The following is a 17,174-nucleotide window of genomic DNA, read 5'->3' on the forward strand; positions in this document are numbered from 1 at the left end:
GAGTGGGACACCACTGAGCAACTTCACTGGAAAAGTTTGAGTTTTCTGTGACATCATATGGAGAACTTGAACAAACTTTTTGGCCAACCCTATATATATGTATATATGTATGTGTATATATGTGTGTGTGTGTGTATATACAAAACATATGTTATCATGTGTTACATATTATTCTATATATTATATATAGTATGTTATATTTTATATGTATTATGTATACTAGCCTAAGAATTGGTGATTTTGAACTGTGGTGTTGGAGAAGACTCTTGAGAGTTCCTTGGACTGTAAGGAGATCCACCCAATCCATCCTAAAGGAAATCAGTCCTGAATATTCACTGGAAGGACTGATGTTGAAGCTGAAACTCCAATACTTTGGCCACCTGATGCGAAGAACTGACTCACTGGAAAAGACCCTGATGCTGGGAAAGATTGAAGGAGGGAGGAGAAGGGGGCGACAGAGGATGAGATGGTTGGATGCCATCACCGACTCAGTGGACATGAGTTTGAGTAAGCTCTGGGAGTGGGTGATGGACAGGGAGGGAGGCCTGGCGTGCTGCAGTTCATGGGGTCACAAAGAGTAGGACACGACTGAGTGACTGAACTGAACTGAATGTTAAAATTGTATATGACTTTATATATAATATATTATATAATAATTAAAAGTGTATATAACTATATATGTTATATATGAATATATTAAATATATCATTAATATATTTTAATTATAGATAACTATATACTTCATAATTTATATAAATTATATAATGTTATATATTATACTTATATATGACTTTATATATATTATATAAAACTATTATAATTATATAACTATTTTATAATGCATATATAAATATATATTAAACATAATTTATATATTATATTGTAGATAACTGTATGTTTCCAGTATGCAATTATATATTATATATTGCATATTATTATCATCATATATAACTTTATATATTGTATATATGTTCCATCCCAACAGGCACAATGTAGTTTTTAGTGATTTCCTTTACTTCTGGCTGTGCTGGGTCTTCATGGGTACCCGGGCTTTTCTCTGGCTGTGGAGACTGCGGGCTGTTCTCTCGTGGCCACGCTCAGACTTTTTGTTGCCGTGGCTTCTCCTGTCATGGAGCGTGGGCTCCAAGTCACTCGGACGTCAGCAGCTGCAGCTCCTGGCCTCGGTCATTCTGGCCCCCGAGCTTTAAGCTCAGGGTCAATACTTGTGGCTCACAGCCTTAGTTGCTCTGAGGCATGTGGGATCTTCCCAGATCAGCGATGGAACCCGTGTCTCCTGCTTTGGGGGGCAGGTTCTTTCTCACTCAAGCCCCCAGGGAAGCCGCAGATACCATGAGATTGTCGTCCCATCCCTGTCATCAAAGCACTTAGTTCTTCCAGACTGGCCGCCCCAGGTCGAGTGTTGAGGAAGGTACTGCTGGCGAGTGTTGGAAAGACATCTCCACGATGCATCTCCTTCTGTGTTCCAGGGGGCAAAGCCAACAACTGGGAAGGAGGCATCCGGGTTCCCGGCATCTTCCGGTGGCCAGGAGTGATCCGGGCTGGCTTGGAGATTGATGAGCCCACCAGCAACATGGACATCTTTCCCACCGTGGCCAAACTCGCGGGATCTCCTCTGCCGCAAGACAGGTACCGTGACTCTCAGCTCCCTGGGATGCTCTCACTCAGGTTGCGCAGGCAAGAGAGCTCTGGTTCACCTGCTCTGTGGCAGGCTGCCCGCCACTGGACCGGTTATCCCTCCACGCCCAGTTATGGAAGTTACCAGTGGGTCAAGGGGCTTCCCTGGCGGCTCAGCTGGTAAAGAATCCTCCTGCAATGCAGGAGACCCCGGTTCGATTCCTGGGTCAGGAAGATCCCCTGGAGAAGGGGAGAGGCTCCCCACTCCAGGCTTCTTGGGCTGCCCTAGTGGGTCTGGTGGGTCCAGCAATGTAAGCACGGCCCTGTCCTTCCCCTGATCCCAGGGGAGAACAAAGTCCGAGGCCTGACGGGGATGGATGCTCCGTTTCTTGGTTTTGCGTTGTGTTCTTTCATTCAAAATTTATTTCCCTCTCGTGTTGGATCTGCATTTTTTTTTTAATCGGAGAATGATTGCTTTATGATGTTGTGTTGGTTTCTGCTGTCCCACAGTGTGGATTGACTATAAGGGTACATATACCCCCTCCCTCTTCAGCTTCCCTTCCGCCCGCATCCCTCCCCTCTAGGTCATCACAGAGCCCCGCGCTGAGCTCCCTGTGCCATAGAGCAGCTTCCCACTCGCTGTCTATTTTACACATGGTTGTGTGTATATGTCAGCAGGGCTCTCTCGATTCGTCCCATCATCTCCTCCCCCTTCTGTGTCCAAATCTGTTTTCTCCATCTTCATCTGTATCCCTTCCCTGCAAATGGGTTCATCTCTACCATGTTTCTGGATTCCGTATATGCATCACTATCTGACAATATTAAGTCAGCTGATGGTATTCGTATCAGCTGACTTAATTTCTTCTAGTCTCTGGGTCCATCCGCATCTCTAGGAAAGATCCAATTTTGTTCTTTTTCATGGCAGAGTAATATTCCATCGTATGCATATCCCACTTCTTTATCCATTCACCTGCTGACGGACAGCTGGGTTGCTTCCATGTCCTGGCTGTTGTAACTAACGCTGCAGTGATCACGGGAGTACGTGTGTCTTTTACGATTGCAGTGGGCTTCCCTGGTGGCTCCGCTGGTAAAGAATCCACCTGCAACGTGGGAGACATGGGTTCAATCCCTGAGTTAGGAAGATTGCCCTGGAGAAGGGAACGGCTACCCATTCCGGTATTCTGGCCTGGAGAATTCCACGGACTGTATGGTATATGCCCAGGAATGGGACTGCAGTCTTTAGCTGAGCCTCGCTCTTCTGGCATTTGATGGATTTTCTCTCCCTCTGTCTGTCTCTGTCTCATCGGCTTGCAGCAGGGCAGCTGGACAGAGTAACCCCTCTCTTCTCATCACACACGCCTCCTCCCAACCCCACCCAGCAGCTCTTTGCTGCAGGAGCACGGAGAAAGACAGCTGGCTCCTCCATCAGGCCTGTTTCCCCAGCATGTCTTCATCTAGCAGGTTCTAAATGAAACATCTTTCTCTTCATTTAAATACAACTTCTGATGACATTGCAACAGTTTCTTCCTAGGTGTTATGACCCATCTGAAGAGTTCTGAGTGAGGCGTGCTGAATAATTCTTTTCCTTAGTCAGGTGGCAGACGATGGGGACACAGGCGCCACAAATCTGGTTTAAATTCAGCTGCCGTGGGAACCCAGCAGAGACTGGAACACAGGGACGAGAACAACAGCTCGGCCAGAGCTGAGTCCAGGCGGAGATTTGCTCAGCTTCTTTGTGTGCAAGCTTGGTTCACTCTGACCTTTTTTTTTTTCCCAAATTTCTACACTGGGTATACCTTCTGCCCAAAGTGTGCCCACACCACACACACACACACACACACACACACACACACACACACACACACACAAATGAGAAAGGTGAGATTACAGAGTGTAGCCCTTCTTACGTGTTATGACCCATCTGCAGAGTTCTAAGGGAGATATGCCGATTAATGGTTTTCATGGAGTTCTGGTCTCAAGACCCTCACAGATACTTCACCGATCGAGGAACCCAAAGGTGCTCTGTTTCTGCGGGTGGGATCTATCTGTGTTTGCCATATTAGTAATCAGATCTTCAAATCAGAGTCTTTAAACGCAAGAGTGCCCAAGCAAGCATTGAGTCGGCTGGCAGAGTGATAATGGAGCCACTGGGGAGAGACCGGCGCCATGAACTCGTGAAAGACCAGTGTTGCAAGAGATCACAGAATGTTTTCAATCACCATGGAGATCGTTTCAGCTCGTAGACCTCCTGATAGATATCAGGGAATCCCTGCGGGTCTCTGGACCACACCTGGAGAGCAGCTGGTGCTCCAGAGAAGAACAAAGATCCTGGAGCCATATTGCATACAGGGCTTCGCATCTTGGCTGTTTTAACAGCTGCCAAAGCCCCGAACTTCCTGGGCCTTGGTTTTTTCTCCTGCAGATGGGTTCAGCCTTGCACGCCCTCGAATGGGTTGCTGTGAAGATGGAAAGCGTCAGAGGCTGGCAAGTGCAGAGTGGAGAGGCGTGAATACTTGTCCCTTGTGCTTCGTCCACCACAGGGAGAAAGAGTTATTGCAACTTCTGCATTTAATCTCCACTGGGGGTTAGAGGGTCATCACTTTGAAGGCTGAAGCGGGGCTTCGAAGATCTTACCCTCCAGTCACACTAGTCTTCCTTTCCTCCAATGATGGAAAACTCGGCAGTGGGGACTCATAAAAAGTCTCTTCTACTTTTTTTTAAGAGATTTTATTTTATCTACTTCCCCACTCTATGCCGCGTGAGGGATTTTTAGTTCCCCAACCAGGGATCGAACCCGTGGCCCCCTGCGTTGGAAGCATGGAGTCTTAACCACTGGACCACCAAGAAAGTCCCAAACGTTTTTCTCTTGTAGACCATCAGAAGTCTCCCCGCCTCTTTTATCTGCTCTTTAGCCCTGGTTCTTTCCCTTGGTATAAATGCAGGATAGTATTGGGAACAGTGCACACAGACTGTTCAGATTGCTGTGGTTGTTCAGCCGCTCTGTCCTGTCCGACTCTTTGAGACCACATGGACTGCAGCACGCCAGGCTTCCCTGCCCATCACCAACTCCCAGAGTTTACTCAAACTCATGTCCATTGAGTCGGTGATGCCACCCAACCATCTCATCCTCTGCCTTCCCCTTCTCCTCCTTCCTTCAATCTCTCCCAGCATCAGGGTCTTTTCCAGTGAGTCAGCTCTTCCCATCAGGTGGCCAAAGGATTGGAGTTTCAGCTTCAGCATCAGTCCTTCCAGTGAATATTGAGGACTGATTTCCTTTAGGATGGACTGGTTGGATCTCCTTGCAGTCCAAGGGACTCTCGAGTCTTCTCCAGCACCACAGTTTAAAAGCATCCATTCTTGGCTCATGATATCATATCATCACTGCTCTTTTCTCTCATAGTGTTCTTTTTGGCCACATCGGGTTGTAGTTGGGGCCCTCAGGATCTCCGCTGCGTCTTGTGGAATCTTCCGGTGCAGTGCGCAGACTCTCTGATTGTGACCTGCAGATTCTAATTGTGGCACGCAGGCTTGTTTGCTCGAAGGCATATGGGATCTTAGTTTTCCAACTGGGGATCGGACCCATGTCCCCTGCATTGCAAGGTGGATTCTTAACCATTGGACCACCAGGGGCGTTCCACGGGCTCTCAGAGCATCTTTAAATGGTTTGCTCTCAGAGCATCTTTCCATCTCACTGGGAAGAGGCCAGGGAAGGCAGAAGTTCAGAGGCAAAGAGGGAGATTCTTGAAGGGAAATCTCACTGCCGGCACCTCTTCCCACCCCAACCTGAGGGTGATGCAAGTCAGCCTGGTCTTCTCGCATGTGCCCATTGATGGAGGAAGCCAGTGCCCACCCCTGTTAATCAGACCCAAGTCTTCTCTGTGTGAGCAGGTGTCTTCAGTAGAGCCCTTTCTGAATATTGAAGGTTCTTCCTATGGACCATCGCTGATGGTCTTTCTCAACCCAATGATACTGTGTCTGTGGAGGTCCCTCTTAAGATGTCACTGTCATCCTAGAGGCCGTAAAGAAAAGAAAACAGAAATCAGCTTCCATGTCACTCATGGGACTGAAATGAGTTCTCAGCGTTCTATTTAGATAACGTTAGCAACCAGGTCCAGAAAACATCCTCCTGTGTCTGCCCTGGTGACTTTGATCATCTAAAGGGATGGTTTTCACCTGGGGTGACCGTTCCTCCCAGGGGCCATTTAGCAATATCTGGAGACATTTTTGATTGTCGAGACTCACGATGCTGCTGGCATCTCGTGGGGGGAGGCCAGAGACGCCCCTCAACAGCCCACAGTTTGGGGGATGACCCTGGGAGACAGTCCCCCCTCCCATGAGAAGGAGTGATCCAGCCCAATAGGTCAGTAGTGCTGAGGCTGAGAATTCTGCTCAGAAGCTCATTATTGCTCTTTCATGGAAAATGTCATTATAAGGAAAACCTTATTATAACTTTTCAATAATGACAGCTGGATAATATTCTGCTATTTATCCATGTGTGTGTACTCAGTCACTCAGTCCTGTAGCCCACCAGGCTCCTCTGTCCTTGGGAGTCTCCAGGAGAATACTGGAGAGGGTTGCCACTTCCTCCTCCAGGGGATCTTCCTGACTCAGGGCTCGACGGGCATTGGCCGGTGGATTCTTTCCCACTGAACCACCTGGGAAGTTCCTACACTATTGATGCCATGTATAAAATAGATAATTAATGGGGTCCTACTGTATACTGCAGGGATCTTTACTTGATGCTTTTTGCTGACCCAAGTGGCAAGGAAATCCAAAAAAGAGGGGATGTACATACAGCTAGGCTTCCCTAGTGGCTCAGTTGGTAAAGAATCTGCCTGAAATTCAGGAGACCCGGGTCAGGAAGATCCCCTGGAGAAAGAAATGGCAACCCACTGCAGTCTTCTTGCCTGGAGAATCCCATGGACAGAGGATCCTGGCGGGCTACAGTCCATGGGGCTGTAAAGAGTCAGACACGACTGAGCGACAGAGTTTCACTTTTTCAGACACGTAGCCAATTCACTTTGTTGTCGAGTAGAAGCTAACACAATGCTGTAAAACAACTATATTCCAATAAAAATTTCAAAAAAAGAAAACACACATAGGCCACAGAAATATACTACCTGAACATAGTAAAGCAATAAAGTGAAAGCCTTTCTGTTAGCCTCATCTTTGCAAGCAGGCAGAATATTAGCGTCGTGAGCGTATGCTCTTTCATTGCGGTAATACAGAGTTCAGCATGCCATAGGTGGCTGCCCCTTTGGAAAGCACCTCAGTTCTGGCCACAGATCATAGTGCTAGGAGGCAAGGACAGGTTCACAGTTCTCCAGAGTCACTCTGTAGTCGTGAAATATTCAGGTCCCTTCTTCCCTACAGTGCAGGAGACCCAAGTTCACTCCCTGGGTCAGGAAGATCCGCTGAAGCAGGAAATGACAACTCGCTCCAGTGTTCTTGCCTGGAGAATCCCACGGACAGAGGAGCCTGGCAGGCTAAAGTCCATGGGGTTGCAAAGCGTTGAACATGACCAAGCGACTAACACAGATGCCCACATTCCATAATTGGAATTCTGTTTCTTCTTTTTTTTTTTTTTTTCAAGTTTGGGAAAGAAATCCAAATGTTTGACGTCACTTATGTGTCATGAAGGCAGGGAGAGGGACAGTTCTCCCAGTGAGTTTGGCTGATGTTGGGGAGTTCCGTGATGGCTTGGTGCTTAAGATTCCTGGTTTTCACTGCCATGACCCAGGTTGAGTCCCTGATAAGACAACTGAGATCCTGCCAGCCATGAGGTGTGGCCACCAGCAACAGCAAAACAAGATTAAAAATATATATATATATATATATATATATTTTATATATTTATATATATTTATATTTATATATATATATATATTTTTTTGCTGATATGTAGCTGGGTGACCACACAAGACGTCTTCCATAGAGCCCTGCCAATGAAACAGTTCAGTGAGCTGTACCTAGCTCAGCTCTGTTTTGCAGAATGAGAGTTGAAGCTCTTCATGCGCATGGAACTCCTTGTGAATGAGCTTGCTTTCTGTTCATATACGTCAGAGTGTTGGATGTTTACGAGCAGAGATGTTGCTTTCATGATGCAAGTGACTTTCTGGGCACTTGGGATTTGCTTTAGTTGGTCAAAGTCTATGTGCTTTCTCCTACAAATGTTTCCTTTCCTATTCTACACTGAAAAAAAATCACTTTGTTTGCAATATGGCAACAGGTGACTCATAGTGTGCTCCCAAGTTAACCTCTTTGTCAGTCCCCCCAAAGCTTCCCCTTCTGTTATGATGGTCAAATGCTTCTCAGGGTGAACCAGGCAAAGGCAGGTCATGGGAATATCCCCAGGCAGATGATTCCCTGGTTTCAGAGCAGAGAGAGAGATGGAGCATTCATGGAGAATGATGTCACTGTCTCTCTGAAAAGTTACATCCCCTTTTCAGTTACAGGAAAGTCACCCGGGCTTCCTGGTGGCTCTGTAGTGAAGACTCCATCTGCCAACCTAGGTGTCGGTAGGCAGATGAAAACGGTTAAGGAAGTTGTGGTACGTATACACAATGGAATGTTACTGAGCTATGAAAAAGGGTGCATTTGAGTCCCTTCTGATGAGGTGGATGAACCTGGAGCCTGTGACACAGAGTGAAGTGAGTCAGAAAAAGAAAGCCAAATACCGTCGATTAACGTACAATGTGGAATCCAGATACACGGTACCAACGATCCTATGTACAGAGCAACAAAAGAGACACAGATGTAAAGAACAGACTTCTGGACTCTGTGGGAGAGGGGGAGGGTGGGATGATCTGAGACACTAGCATTGAGACGTGTGTGTTACTATATGTGAGACAGGTCATCAGTGCAAGCTCATGCTTGAAGCAGGGCACTCAACGCTGGTGCCCTGGGACAGCCGGCAGGAATATGGTGGGGAGGTAGGTGCGGGAGGGTCGTTCAGGATGGGGGTGACGCCTGTGTGCCTGTGGATGTATGCCGAAAACCATCACAATATTGTAAGGTGACAATATTGTACATTACAAGATTGCAAAGTAAATATTCTCCAGTTAAAACAAATACATTAAAAAAAAGAAAAGAAAAGAATGTGTCTGCAAATGCAGGGGACGTGGGTTCAGTCTCTGGTTTGGGAAGATCCTGTGTGCCACAGAGCGACTCAGCCTGAGCACGACCACTGTGAAAAGCGTCCATGCCCAGACACTGTGCTCCACTGTGATGAGAAGCCCCCGTACCGCAGCTAGAGAGGAGCCCCCCAACCCGTGCAGCAAGGAAGACCCGGCCCAGCCCCCCAAAATTAATTAATTTAATGTTAAAGAAAGAGACAGTCCCCCCCAAGCTACTGAATTGGACCTGAAATTTGGCCGCGACACTCCTTGATATTGAACTGTTAATATCCTCGTGGTTGTCAGGGGTCAGGACCCAGGGGGAAAACCATCGCGCTTTCCAAGTTAGTGAAAGTGAAGTCGCTTAGTTGTGTCCGAATCTTTGCCACCCCAAGGACTCTAGCCCACCATGCTCCTCTGTCCATGGGATTTTCCAGGCAAGAGTACTGGAGTGGGGTGCCATTTCCTTCTCCAGGGGATCTTCCTGACCCAGGGATCGAACCCGGGTCTCCTGCATTGTAGGCAGATGCTTTACTGTCTGAGCCACCCGGGACACAATCTCAAATGAGCACGTTCTTCACAGAAGTGAGCAGACGCCAGGAAGGAACACATCCAAGTTTGTAGCCACGGCTGTCCTGCAAATGTGCTATGAAAGCTTGAGTTCGTTGACAGAGAAGTCCAGTCAGACAATTCCCATAGATAACTATGGACGGGCATTCGTGACATTGTACAGGAGGCAGGGATCAAGATCATCCCCCAGAAAAAGAAATGTTAAAAGGGCAAAGTGGTTGTCTGATGGGGCCTTACAAATAACTGAGAAAAGAAGAGAAACTAAAGGCAAAGGAGAAAAGGAAAGATATAAGCATCTGAATGCAGAGTTCCACAGGATAGCAAGGAGAGATAAGAAAGCCTTCTTCGGTTATCAATGAAAAAAAATAGAGGAAAACAATAGAATGGGAAAGACTAGAGATCTCTTCAAGAAAATTAGAGATACCAAGGGAACATTTCATGCAAAGACGGGCTCGATAAAGGACAGAAATGGTATGGACCTAACAGAAGCAGAAGATATTGAGAAGAGGTGGTAACAATACACAGAAGGACTGTACAAAAAAGATCTTCACGACCCAGATAATCACGATGGTGGGATCACTCACCTAGAGCCAGTTATTCTGGAATGCAAAGTCAAGTGGGCCTTAGGAAGCATCACTATGAACAAGGCTAGTGGAGATGATGGAATTCCAGTTGAGTTATTTCAAATCCTGAAAGATGATGCTGTGAAAGTGCTGCATTCAATATACAAGCAAATTTGGAAAACTCAGCAGTGGCCATAGGACTGGAAAAGGTCAGTTTTCCTTCCAATGCCAAAGAAAGACAATGCTAAAGAATGCTCAAACTACTGCACAATTGCACTCATCTCACATGCTAGTAAAGTAATGCTCAAAATTCTCCAAGCAAGGCTTCAATAGTACGTGAACCATGAACTTCCAAATGTTCAAGCTGAATTTAGAAAAGGCAGAGGAACCAGAGATTGCCAACATCCACTGGATCACCAGAAAAGCAAGAGAGTTCCAGAAAAACATCTATTTCTGCTTTATTGACTACACCAAAGCCTTACGCCAATTGATGCTTTTGAACTGTGGTATTGGAGAAGATTCTTAGACTGCAAGGGGATCCAACCAGTCCATCCTAAAGGAAATCAATCCTGAATATTTATTGGAAGGACTCATGCTGAAGCTGAGACTCCAATACTTTGGCCACTTTATGCGAAGAACTGACTCATTTTAAAAGACCCCTGATGCTGGGAAAGATTGAAGGCGGTAGGAGAAGGGGATGACAGAGGATGAGATGGTTGGATGGCATCACCAACTCAATGGACATGAGTGTGAGCAAGCTCTGGGAGTTGGTGATGGACAGGGGGGCCTGGCATGCTGCAGTCCATGGGGTCGCAAAGAGTCAGATGACTGAGTGACTGAACTGAACTGAATTGAGTGGCAATGCTCTGTGTGATTTTGAGAGTGTACGGGCCACTCTGCCAGAAAATGTGATGTTGTAGGAACATTTCCATTCCAGCCATCCCAACTATTTTGATAGCTCAGACACTGTTTAAAAGTTTAGCTCAGTAGAATCACTTTCCATTTTTCATGGCAGAAATGAGCCTTTTTTTGACAAGCCATATTTCTGCAGCACTGTTCAACGGTGGTTTCCATCACTGCATGATTTATTACCTGCTTCCAGGAAAGAGCACGTTAGATGCAGGATATAAAAAAAAATTAAAAATGAGACCTCTCTCTGCATTGCAAGGAGAAAGAAGGTTGCAAAACAGACGTCGCTTCTCTCCTTAAAAAAAAAAAAAAGACTTAAATCTTTTGCTTGGAAGTAAGAAAGGAAGTTTCTGAGACTTGGAAATTTGTTTTTATTATTAAGTCCCCCTTTGTAGGATCAAGGCCCAGTTTAGTCATGAGATACTGATCTTAAGAAAATGGTTCTAATTCCTGAGTTCTTAAGTGCTGAGTTTTGTGGGCATATGACGAAACACAGCTTCCAGAAACAGAGGTAGAGTAATGCCATTTGCAGCAACACGGGTGGGCCTAGAGATTCTCATACTGAGTGGGCTAAGTCAGACAGAGAAGGAGAAATCTCGTACAGCATGCCTTCTATGTGGAATGGAGAAAGAAATAGAGAAAGAAACAACACAATGAATTTCCTTAACAAAACAGAAACAGATTCACAGACGTAGCTTATGGTTGCCCGGGGGAAGGGATAGTCAGGGAGTTTGGGATAGACATGGACACACTGCTGTATTTAACAAGGAGAACCAACCAGGACCTGCTGGACAGCACAGGGAACTCTGCTCAATCCTCTGTAATAACCTTATGGTCACTAGGGGGGAAGGATGGGAAAGGGATAGTCAGGGAGTCTGGGGTGGACATGGACACACTGCTGTGTTTAACATGGAGAACCAGCAAGGACCTGCTGCCCAGTACAGGGAACTCTGCTCAATGCTCTGTAATAACCTTATGGTCACCAGGGGTAAGGATGGGGGAAGGGATAGTCAGGGAGTTTGGGATGGACTTGGACACACTGCTGTATTTAGCATGGAGAACCAGCAAGGACCTGCTGGACAGCACGGGGACCTCTGCTCAGTGTCACATGGCCGCCTGGATGGGAGGGGAGTTTGGGGGAGAAGGGGTACATGTGTATGTGTGGCACTGAGTGCCTTCAGGGTTCACCTGCAGACTGTCACAGCATTGTTCACTGACTACACTGCAGTATAAAAATAAAAGATTTTTTGTAAGAGAATAAAATAAAAAGGCAAGGTAGAGATTGATTTGGGGAAAAGGAGATCCACTGCCAGTCTTGAACCTTCATGGAAAGGCCTTACCTCCATGTGGACAAAAAGGTGATGGAGGGAGCTGGGGTCCATCTCAACCTCAGAATTTTTCATGCTCCAGCTCTCCTCTCTGCTCCTTTCTCATCCCTTGCTTCCTTTCCACCTCTTTAGGATCTCATAGGCTAAAGGACGGGCTTCCACAATGGCTCAGCTGGTAAAGAATCCGCTTGCAATGCAGGAGACCTGGGTTCAATCCCTGGGTTGGGAAGATCCCCTGGAGAAGGGAACGGCTACCCACTCCAGTGTTCTGGCCCGGAGAATCCCATGGATACAGTCCATCCCTGGAGAAGGGAACGGCTACCCACTCCAGTGTTCTGGCCCAGAGAATCCCATGGATACAGTCCATCCCTGGAGAAGGGAACGGCTACCCACTCCAGTGTTCTGGCCTGGAGAATCCCATGGATACAGTCCATCCCTGGAGAAGGGAACGGCTACCCACTCCAGTGTTCTGGCCTGGAGAATCCCATGGATACAATCCGTCCCTGGAGAAGGGAACGGCTACCCACTCCAGTGTTCTGGCCTGGAGAATCCCATGGATACAGTCCATCCCTGGAGAAGGGAACGGCTACCCGCTCCAGTGTTCTGGCCTGGAGAATCCCATGGATACAGTCCATGGGGTCGCGAAGAGTCAGGCACAGCCAAGCCAATGTCTCTTTCAGTCACAATACTTGCCATTTCAGCATAGAAATGGTATTCAGAGCATGCGCTTCTTTTGGATAGAATTGTCTGTCTACCCTGTTCCTTTCATGGCAAATAGCAAGCATGCTTTGAAAGCGAGCCAATTCTGTCTTTTGTTCTTATTTTTAACTTAGCGGTAATGGAGTATTTTCAGTCCTGTGGACTTCGGCGGAGCGCGTGGCGGATCATGCAGGATGGGTGCCAGAGAAGCACTCAGGAGCAAGGCTATAATTACTTTATGAGGGTTTTAATGACACCAAAAGGCCCCACCAAATAACAAAGACAGGAAGAAAAAGCCTGAGGGACATCGGGCCTCTCAAGAGTGCTCACCCAAATTATGTGAGCAAGTAAGGACGACCCTCTAAGCAAGGCAGCTAGAGAGACACAGATGTAAAGAACAGACTTTTGGACTCAGTGGGAGAAGGCGAGGGTGGGATGATTTGAGAGCACAGCATTGAAACATAAGTTAAACTTAAGTCGCTTAGTCATGTCCGACTCTTTGCGACCCCATGGACTGTAGCCCACCAGGCTCCTCCGTCTATGGGATTCTCCAGGCAAGAATATTGGAGTGGGTTGCCGTTTCCTCCTCCAGGCGATCTTCAGACCCAGGGATCGAACCCGAGTCTCCCATATCTCCTCCATTTCAGGCGGATTCTTTACCTCTGAGTCACCGGTATTATCTAGTATAGATTATTATTATTACAGATTATTACAGGGTATTGAGTAGAGTTCCCAGTGCTATACTGTAGGTCCTTATTAGTATCTGTTCAATATATGGCTTCCCTGCTAGCTCAGTTGGTTAAGAATCTACCTGCAATGCAGGAGACCCCGGTTCGATTCCTGGGTGGGGAAGATCCGCTGGAGAAGGGAAAGGCTACTCACTCCAGTATTCTTGGGCTTCCCTGGTGGCTCAGATGGTAAAGAATCTACCCGCAATGCGGGAGACCTGGGTTCGATCCCTGGGTCAGGAAGAGCCCCTGGAGAAGGGAAAGGCTACCCACTCCAGTATTCTGGCCTGGGGAATCCCATGGACTGTATAGTCGCAAAGAGTCAGAGGCGACTGAGCGCCTTTCACTTTCTTTCACGTTTGTATATGGCAGTGTGTATCTGTCAATACTAGTCTTCCAGGGTATCCTCCCCCGCTTCCCCTCTTTGGGAGCTATAGGTTTGTTTTCTACATCTGTGCCTCTATTTCTGCTTTCTAGATAAGTTCATTTATGATTTTTTTTTTAGATTCCATATATAAGCATTATCATTGTGATGTTTGTCTGGGGAGTGTTTTTAATCAGAGAAAGAAAACCCTCAAATTCAACAATCTCACTCTTCCCAGGTGTCTTTCTGCCCCAGGTCTCAGGGGCAGTGGCCTCATAGCGTCAATGCCTTCAATTTCTCTAGTGGGTGTTAATGTATGTTTCACTCAAAAGAAAAGTTTAGACTTTTTTTTTTTTTTCCCCCTTTACTTAACCTCCAAAAGGGACTTCCCATGTGGCTCAGTGGTAAAGAATCTCCCTGCCAGTGCAAGAGACACTGGGTTGGGAAGATCCCCTGGAGTAGGAAGTGGCAACCCACTCTGGATTGTTGCCTGGAGATCCCATGGACAGAGGAGCCTGATGGTCTGCAGTCCATGGGGTCGCAAAGAGTTGGACATGACCTAGCAACTAAATGACAAACCTCCAAACAGTCTTATTTTTCTCATCACCCATTGTATTACAGTTATCCCATGCCATCTGGAAACTTCCGCCTTTTGCCATAATCATTGAACAGATGTGTTTACCTTTGAGAGCATAAACGTGTGGCATGTATGTGTGTGGTATGTAAATCTGTCTTAAGTATATTCCCATCCTCGGGGTATTTAATATCATCATCATCATTATTTGCAAATCACTGCATTGGGACTTAGAACTTCATTTTCATTGAAGTCTATCCAATCTAAGTTGCCCCATGCTATATGTTATCTTTTTCTTAAAGGCAGATTGTCAAAAATCCTTGTTTTCAACAGATCTGGAGTTTGTGAATAAGCTGGAATAAGCAGAAAAGGGGGTGCAGAACCAGCAGAGGGTCATCCCACCTCCTTGTTCCCCTCCTGTGTCCGCAAGTCGGTTCTCTAGGCCTGCACCTCTGTTTCCGCTTTGCAGATGGGTTCATCAGCACCATCCTTCTCGATTCCATACATGTGCCTTCATAGACAGTATTTGTTTTCCTCTTTGGGACTTACTTCACTGTGCATGACAGACGCTAGGTCCCGCCACATCTCTGGAAATGAGGCAGCTTTGTTCTTTTTCATGGCTGAGCAGTATTCCGCGGTATACATGGAACCTATCTTCTGTATCAGTTCGCCTGTTGATGGACATCTGGGTTGCTTGCTATTGTAAATAGGGCTGTGCTGAACACTGAGGTTCCTGTGTCTTTTTGAATTAGGGTTTTTATTTCGGGGTATATGCTTATGAGTGGGTCCACCCCCACAGACGTGTGACACTGGTAACATCGAGCGAATCACTCCGTGTCTCCGTATCACGATTCCAGCTCACAGTGTCGCTTTGAGGATGAAATGAGTTCACGCCTGAGCACAGCTGACTTGCCTCCCTACATGGCACACGGTGCCCAGCGGTGGTCAGTTAGCGTTCCTTGCTGAATGACCACCTTGTAGCGCCGTCATGCCTTCGTGTACTGGACAGCTCAGATAAGCCAGGGTGCAGCCCCATCACGCCTTCCTGCACTGAAGGACAGCTCAGATAAGCCAGGGTGCCTGAGCCCCCTGGTGGGCGTGGCCACCTGACGCCCCACCTACTTCTCCCCCCAGAGTCATCGACGGCCGGGACCTGATGCCCTTGCTGCAGGGGCGGGCCCAGCGATCAGAGCACGAGTTTCTCTTCCACTACTGCAACTTCTACCTGAACGCCGTGCGCTGGCATCCACCCAACAGTGAGTAGACGTGTCTCTCCTCCCGAGTATCTCTCCCTGCCTCGCTTCCAGGGCTGCGTGTCATGGGGGAGGGGCCGGGGAAGAGAATAGAACCGCAAGCGGCCATTGCTCTTGCGAGATGCCCCCCGCTCCCCGCGCTCCTGCAAAGAAGCCGGGTGTGATTTCTCCTTCCTCCTGGTCCTACGTTCTTCTCTTGAGCCTGCTGGTTACCCCGGTTGTCTCGGCAGACCGGGGCAGTCGCCTAGCTCTATGCCAGTGCTTGCTGGCTCCTTCCTCCTGGGGGGGCAGAGGACGTGCCAGGTGGTCGGCAGGGTTCTGAAGCTGCTTCCTTCCTGCTCCGCCAGCCACCCAGCTGCGTCTCCTGGTCCCACCTTCCGTCTGAGTGTCTGCCGAAGAGCCCCTCTGCTCTGGCACGGCTGGTCTCTGCTGGCGGTTCCCTCTGCTTGGAACAACTTTCTTTTCCTTCCTGGTTAATGCTTACCCACCTCCCACGATGCCCCTCCAATGCGATCTCCCCTGCCTGCGGTCTTGTAGCTTTGCACTGGTGCTGAGTGGCTTTCAGATGTCTACCTGACCTTGTCCCCTGAGCCTCAAAGGCGGCGGCTCGTGACCCGCCGATCTGTCGATCTGTTTGGTCACATTCTCTGTGTGTGTCTGCTAGCCGTGGATGTTTAAGACAATGCTCAGACGCGTTGATGCCAGCGTGGTTCCCAGACCCAGTGTGTTTTACGTCTGTGTCAGTGACAAGGTGTACTCGATGCTTTGGGTCTGCTGACAGCAGATACAAAGGTGCATTTCCTTTTATTAATTTTTTTTTTATGCAGGTATGTGTCTTTTGTTGCACTGGGTCTCTGTGGCTTTGCGGAGGCTCTCTCTAGTTTTGGCGAGCAGGGGCACCTCTCTGCTCACAGTTCGCGGGCTTCTGATTGCAGTGGGTTCTCTTGTTGCAGAGCACCAGCTGTAGGGCACTCAGGCTTCAGTGGTTGTGGCCCGTGGGCTCAATAATTGTGGCTCCTTGGCTCTCAAGCACAGGTTCAGTAGTTGAGGCACACAGGTTCAGTTGTTCCACGGCAAGTGGGATCTTCCCGGACCAGGAATCAAACCTGTGTCTCCTGCATGGCTAGGCGGATTCTTAACTACTGAACCACCAGACGTCCCAACGGGTGCATTTCTAACGAGCCTAAAGGACCAAGGGGAATCGAGTGATGATCATACGTGTAGCAGTAGTCCCGCATCTGGTTTTCGTACATGTAAATGTCAGATTACAGTACAAGGAGGTCCAACCTGTCCATCCTAAAGGAAATCGGTCCTGAAGATTCATTGGAAGGACTGATGCTGAAGCTGAAGCTCCAGTACTTTGGACACATGATGCAAAGAACTGACTCTTTAGAAAAGACCCTGATGCTGGGAAAGATTGAAGGCGGGAGGAGAAG

General features: G+C 47.7%; 1 protein-coding gene across 2 annotated transcripts in view; it reads left to right on the forward strand.

Moving 5' to 3' along the window:
* The window catches only part of LOC138431404 (steryl-sulfatase), a 157,989-nt gene that overhangs the window by 126,124 nt on the left and 14,691 nt on the right, over window positions 1-17,174 (forward strand). For both annotated transcript variants that reach the window (XM_069573503.2, XM_069573502.2), the window contains 2 exons: window positions 1,488-1,647; window positions 15,620-15,741. In XM_069573503.2, coding sequence (XP_069429604.1) covers window positions 1,488-1,647; window positions 15,620-15,741 — 282 coding nt within the window. The remainder of the gene's footprint in view (window positions 1-1,487; window positions 1,648-15,619; window positions 15,742-17,174) is intronic.

The sequence above is a fragment of the Ovis canadensis genome, chromosome X (genome assembly GCF_042477335.2).
Source record: "Ovis canadensis isolate MfBH-ARS-UI-01 breed Bighorn chromosome X, ARS-UI_OviCan_v2, whole genome shotgun sequence".
Lineage (NCBI taxonomy): Eukaryota > Metazoa > Chordata > Mammalia > Artiodactyla > Bovidae > Ovis > Ovis canadensis.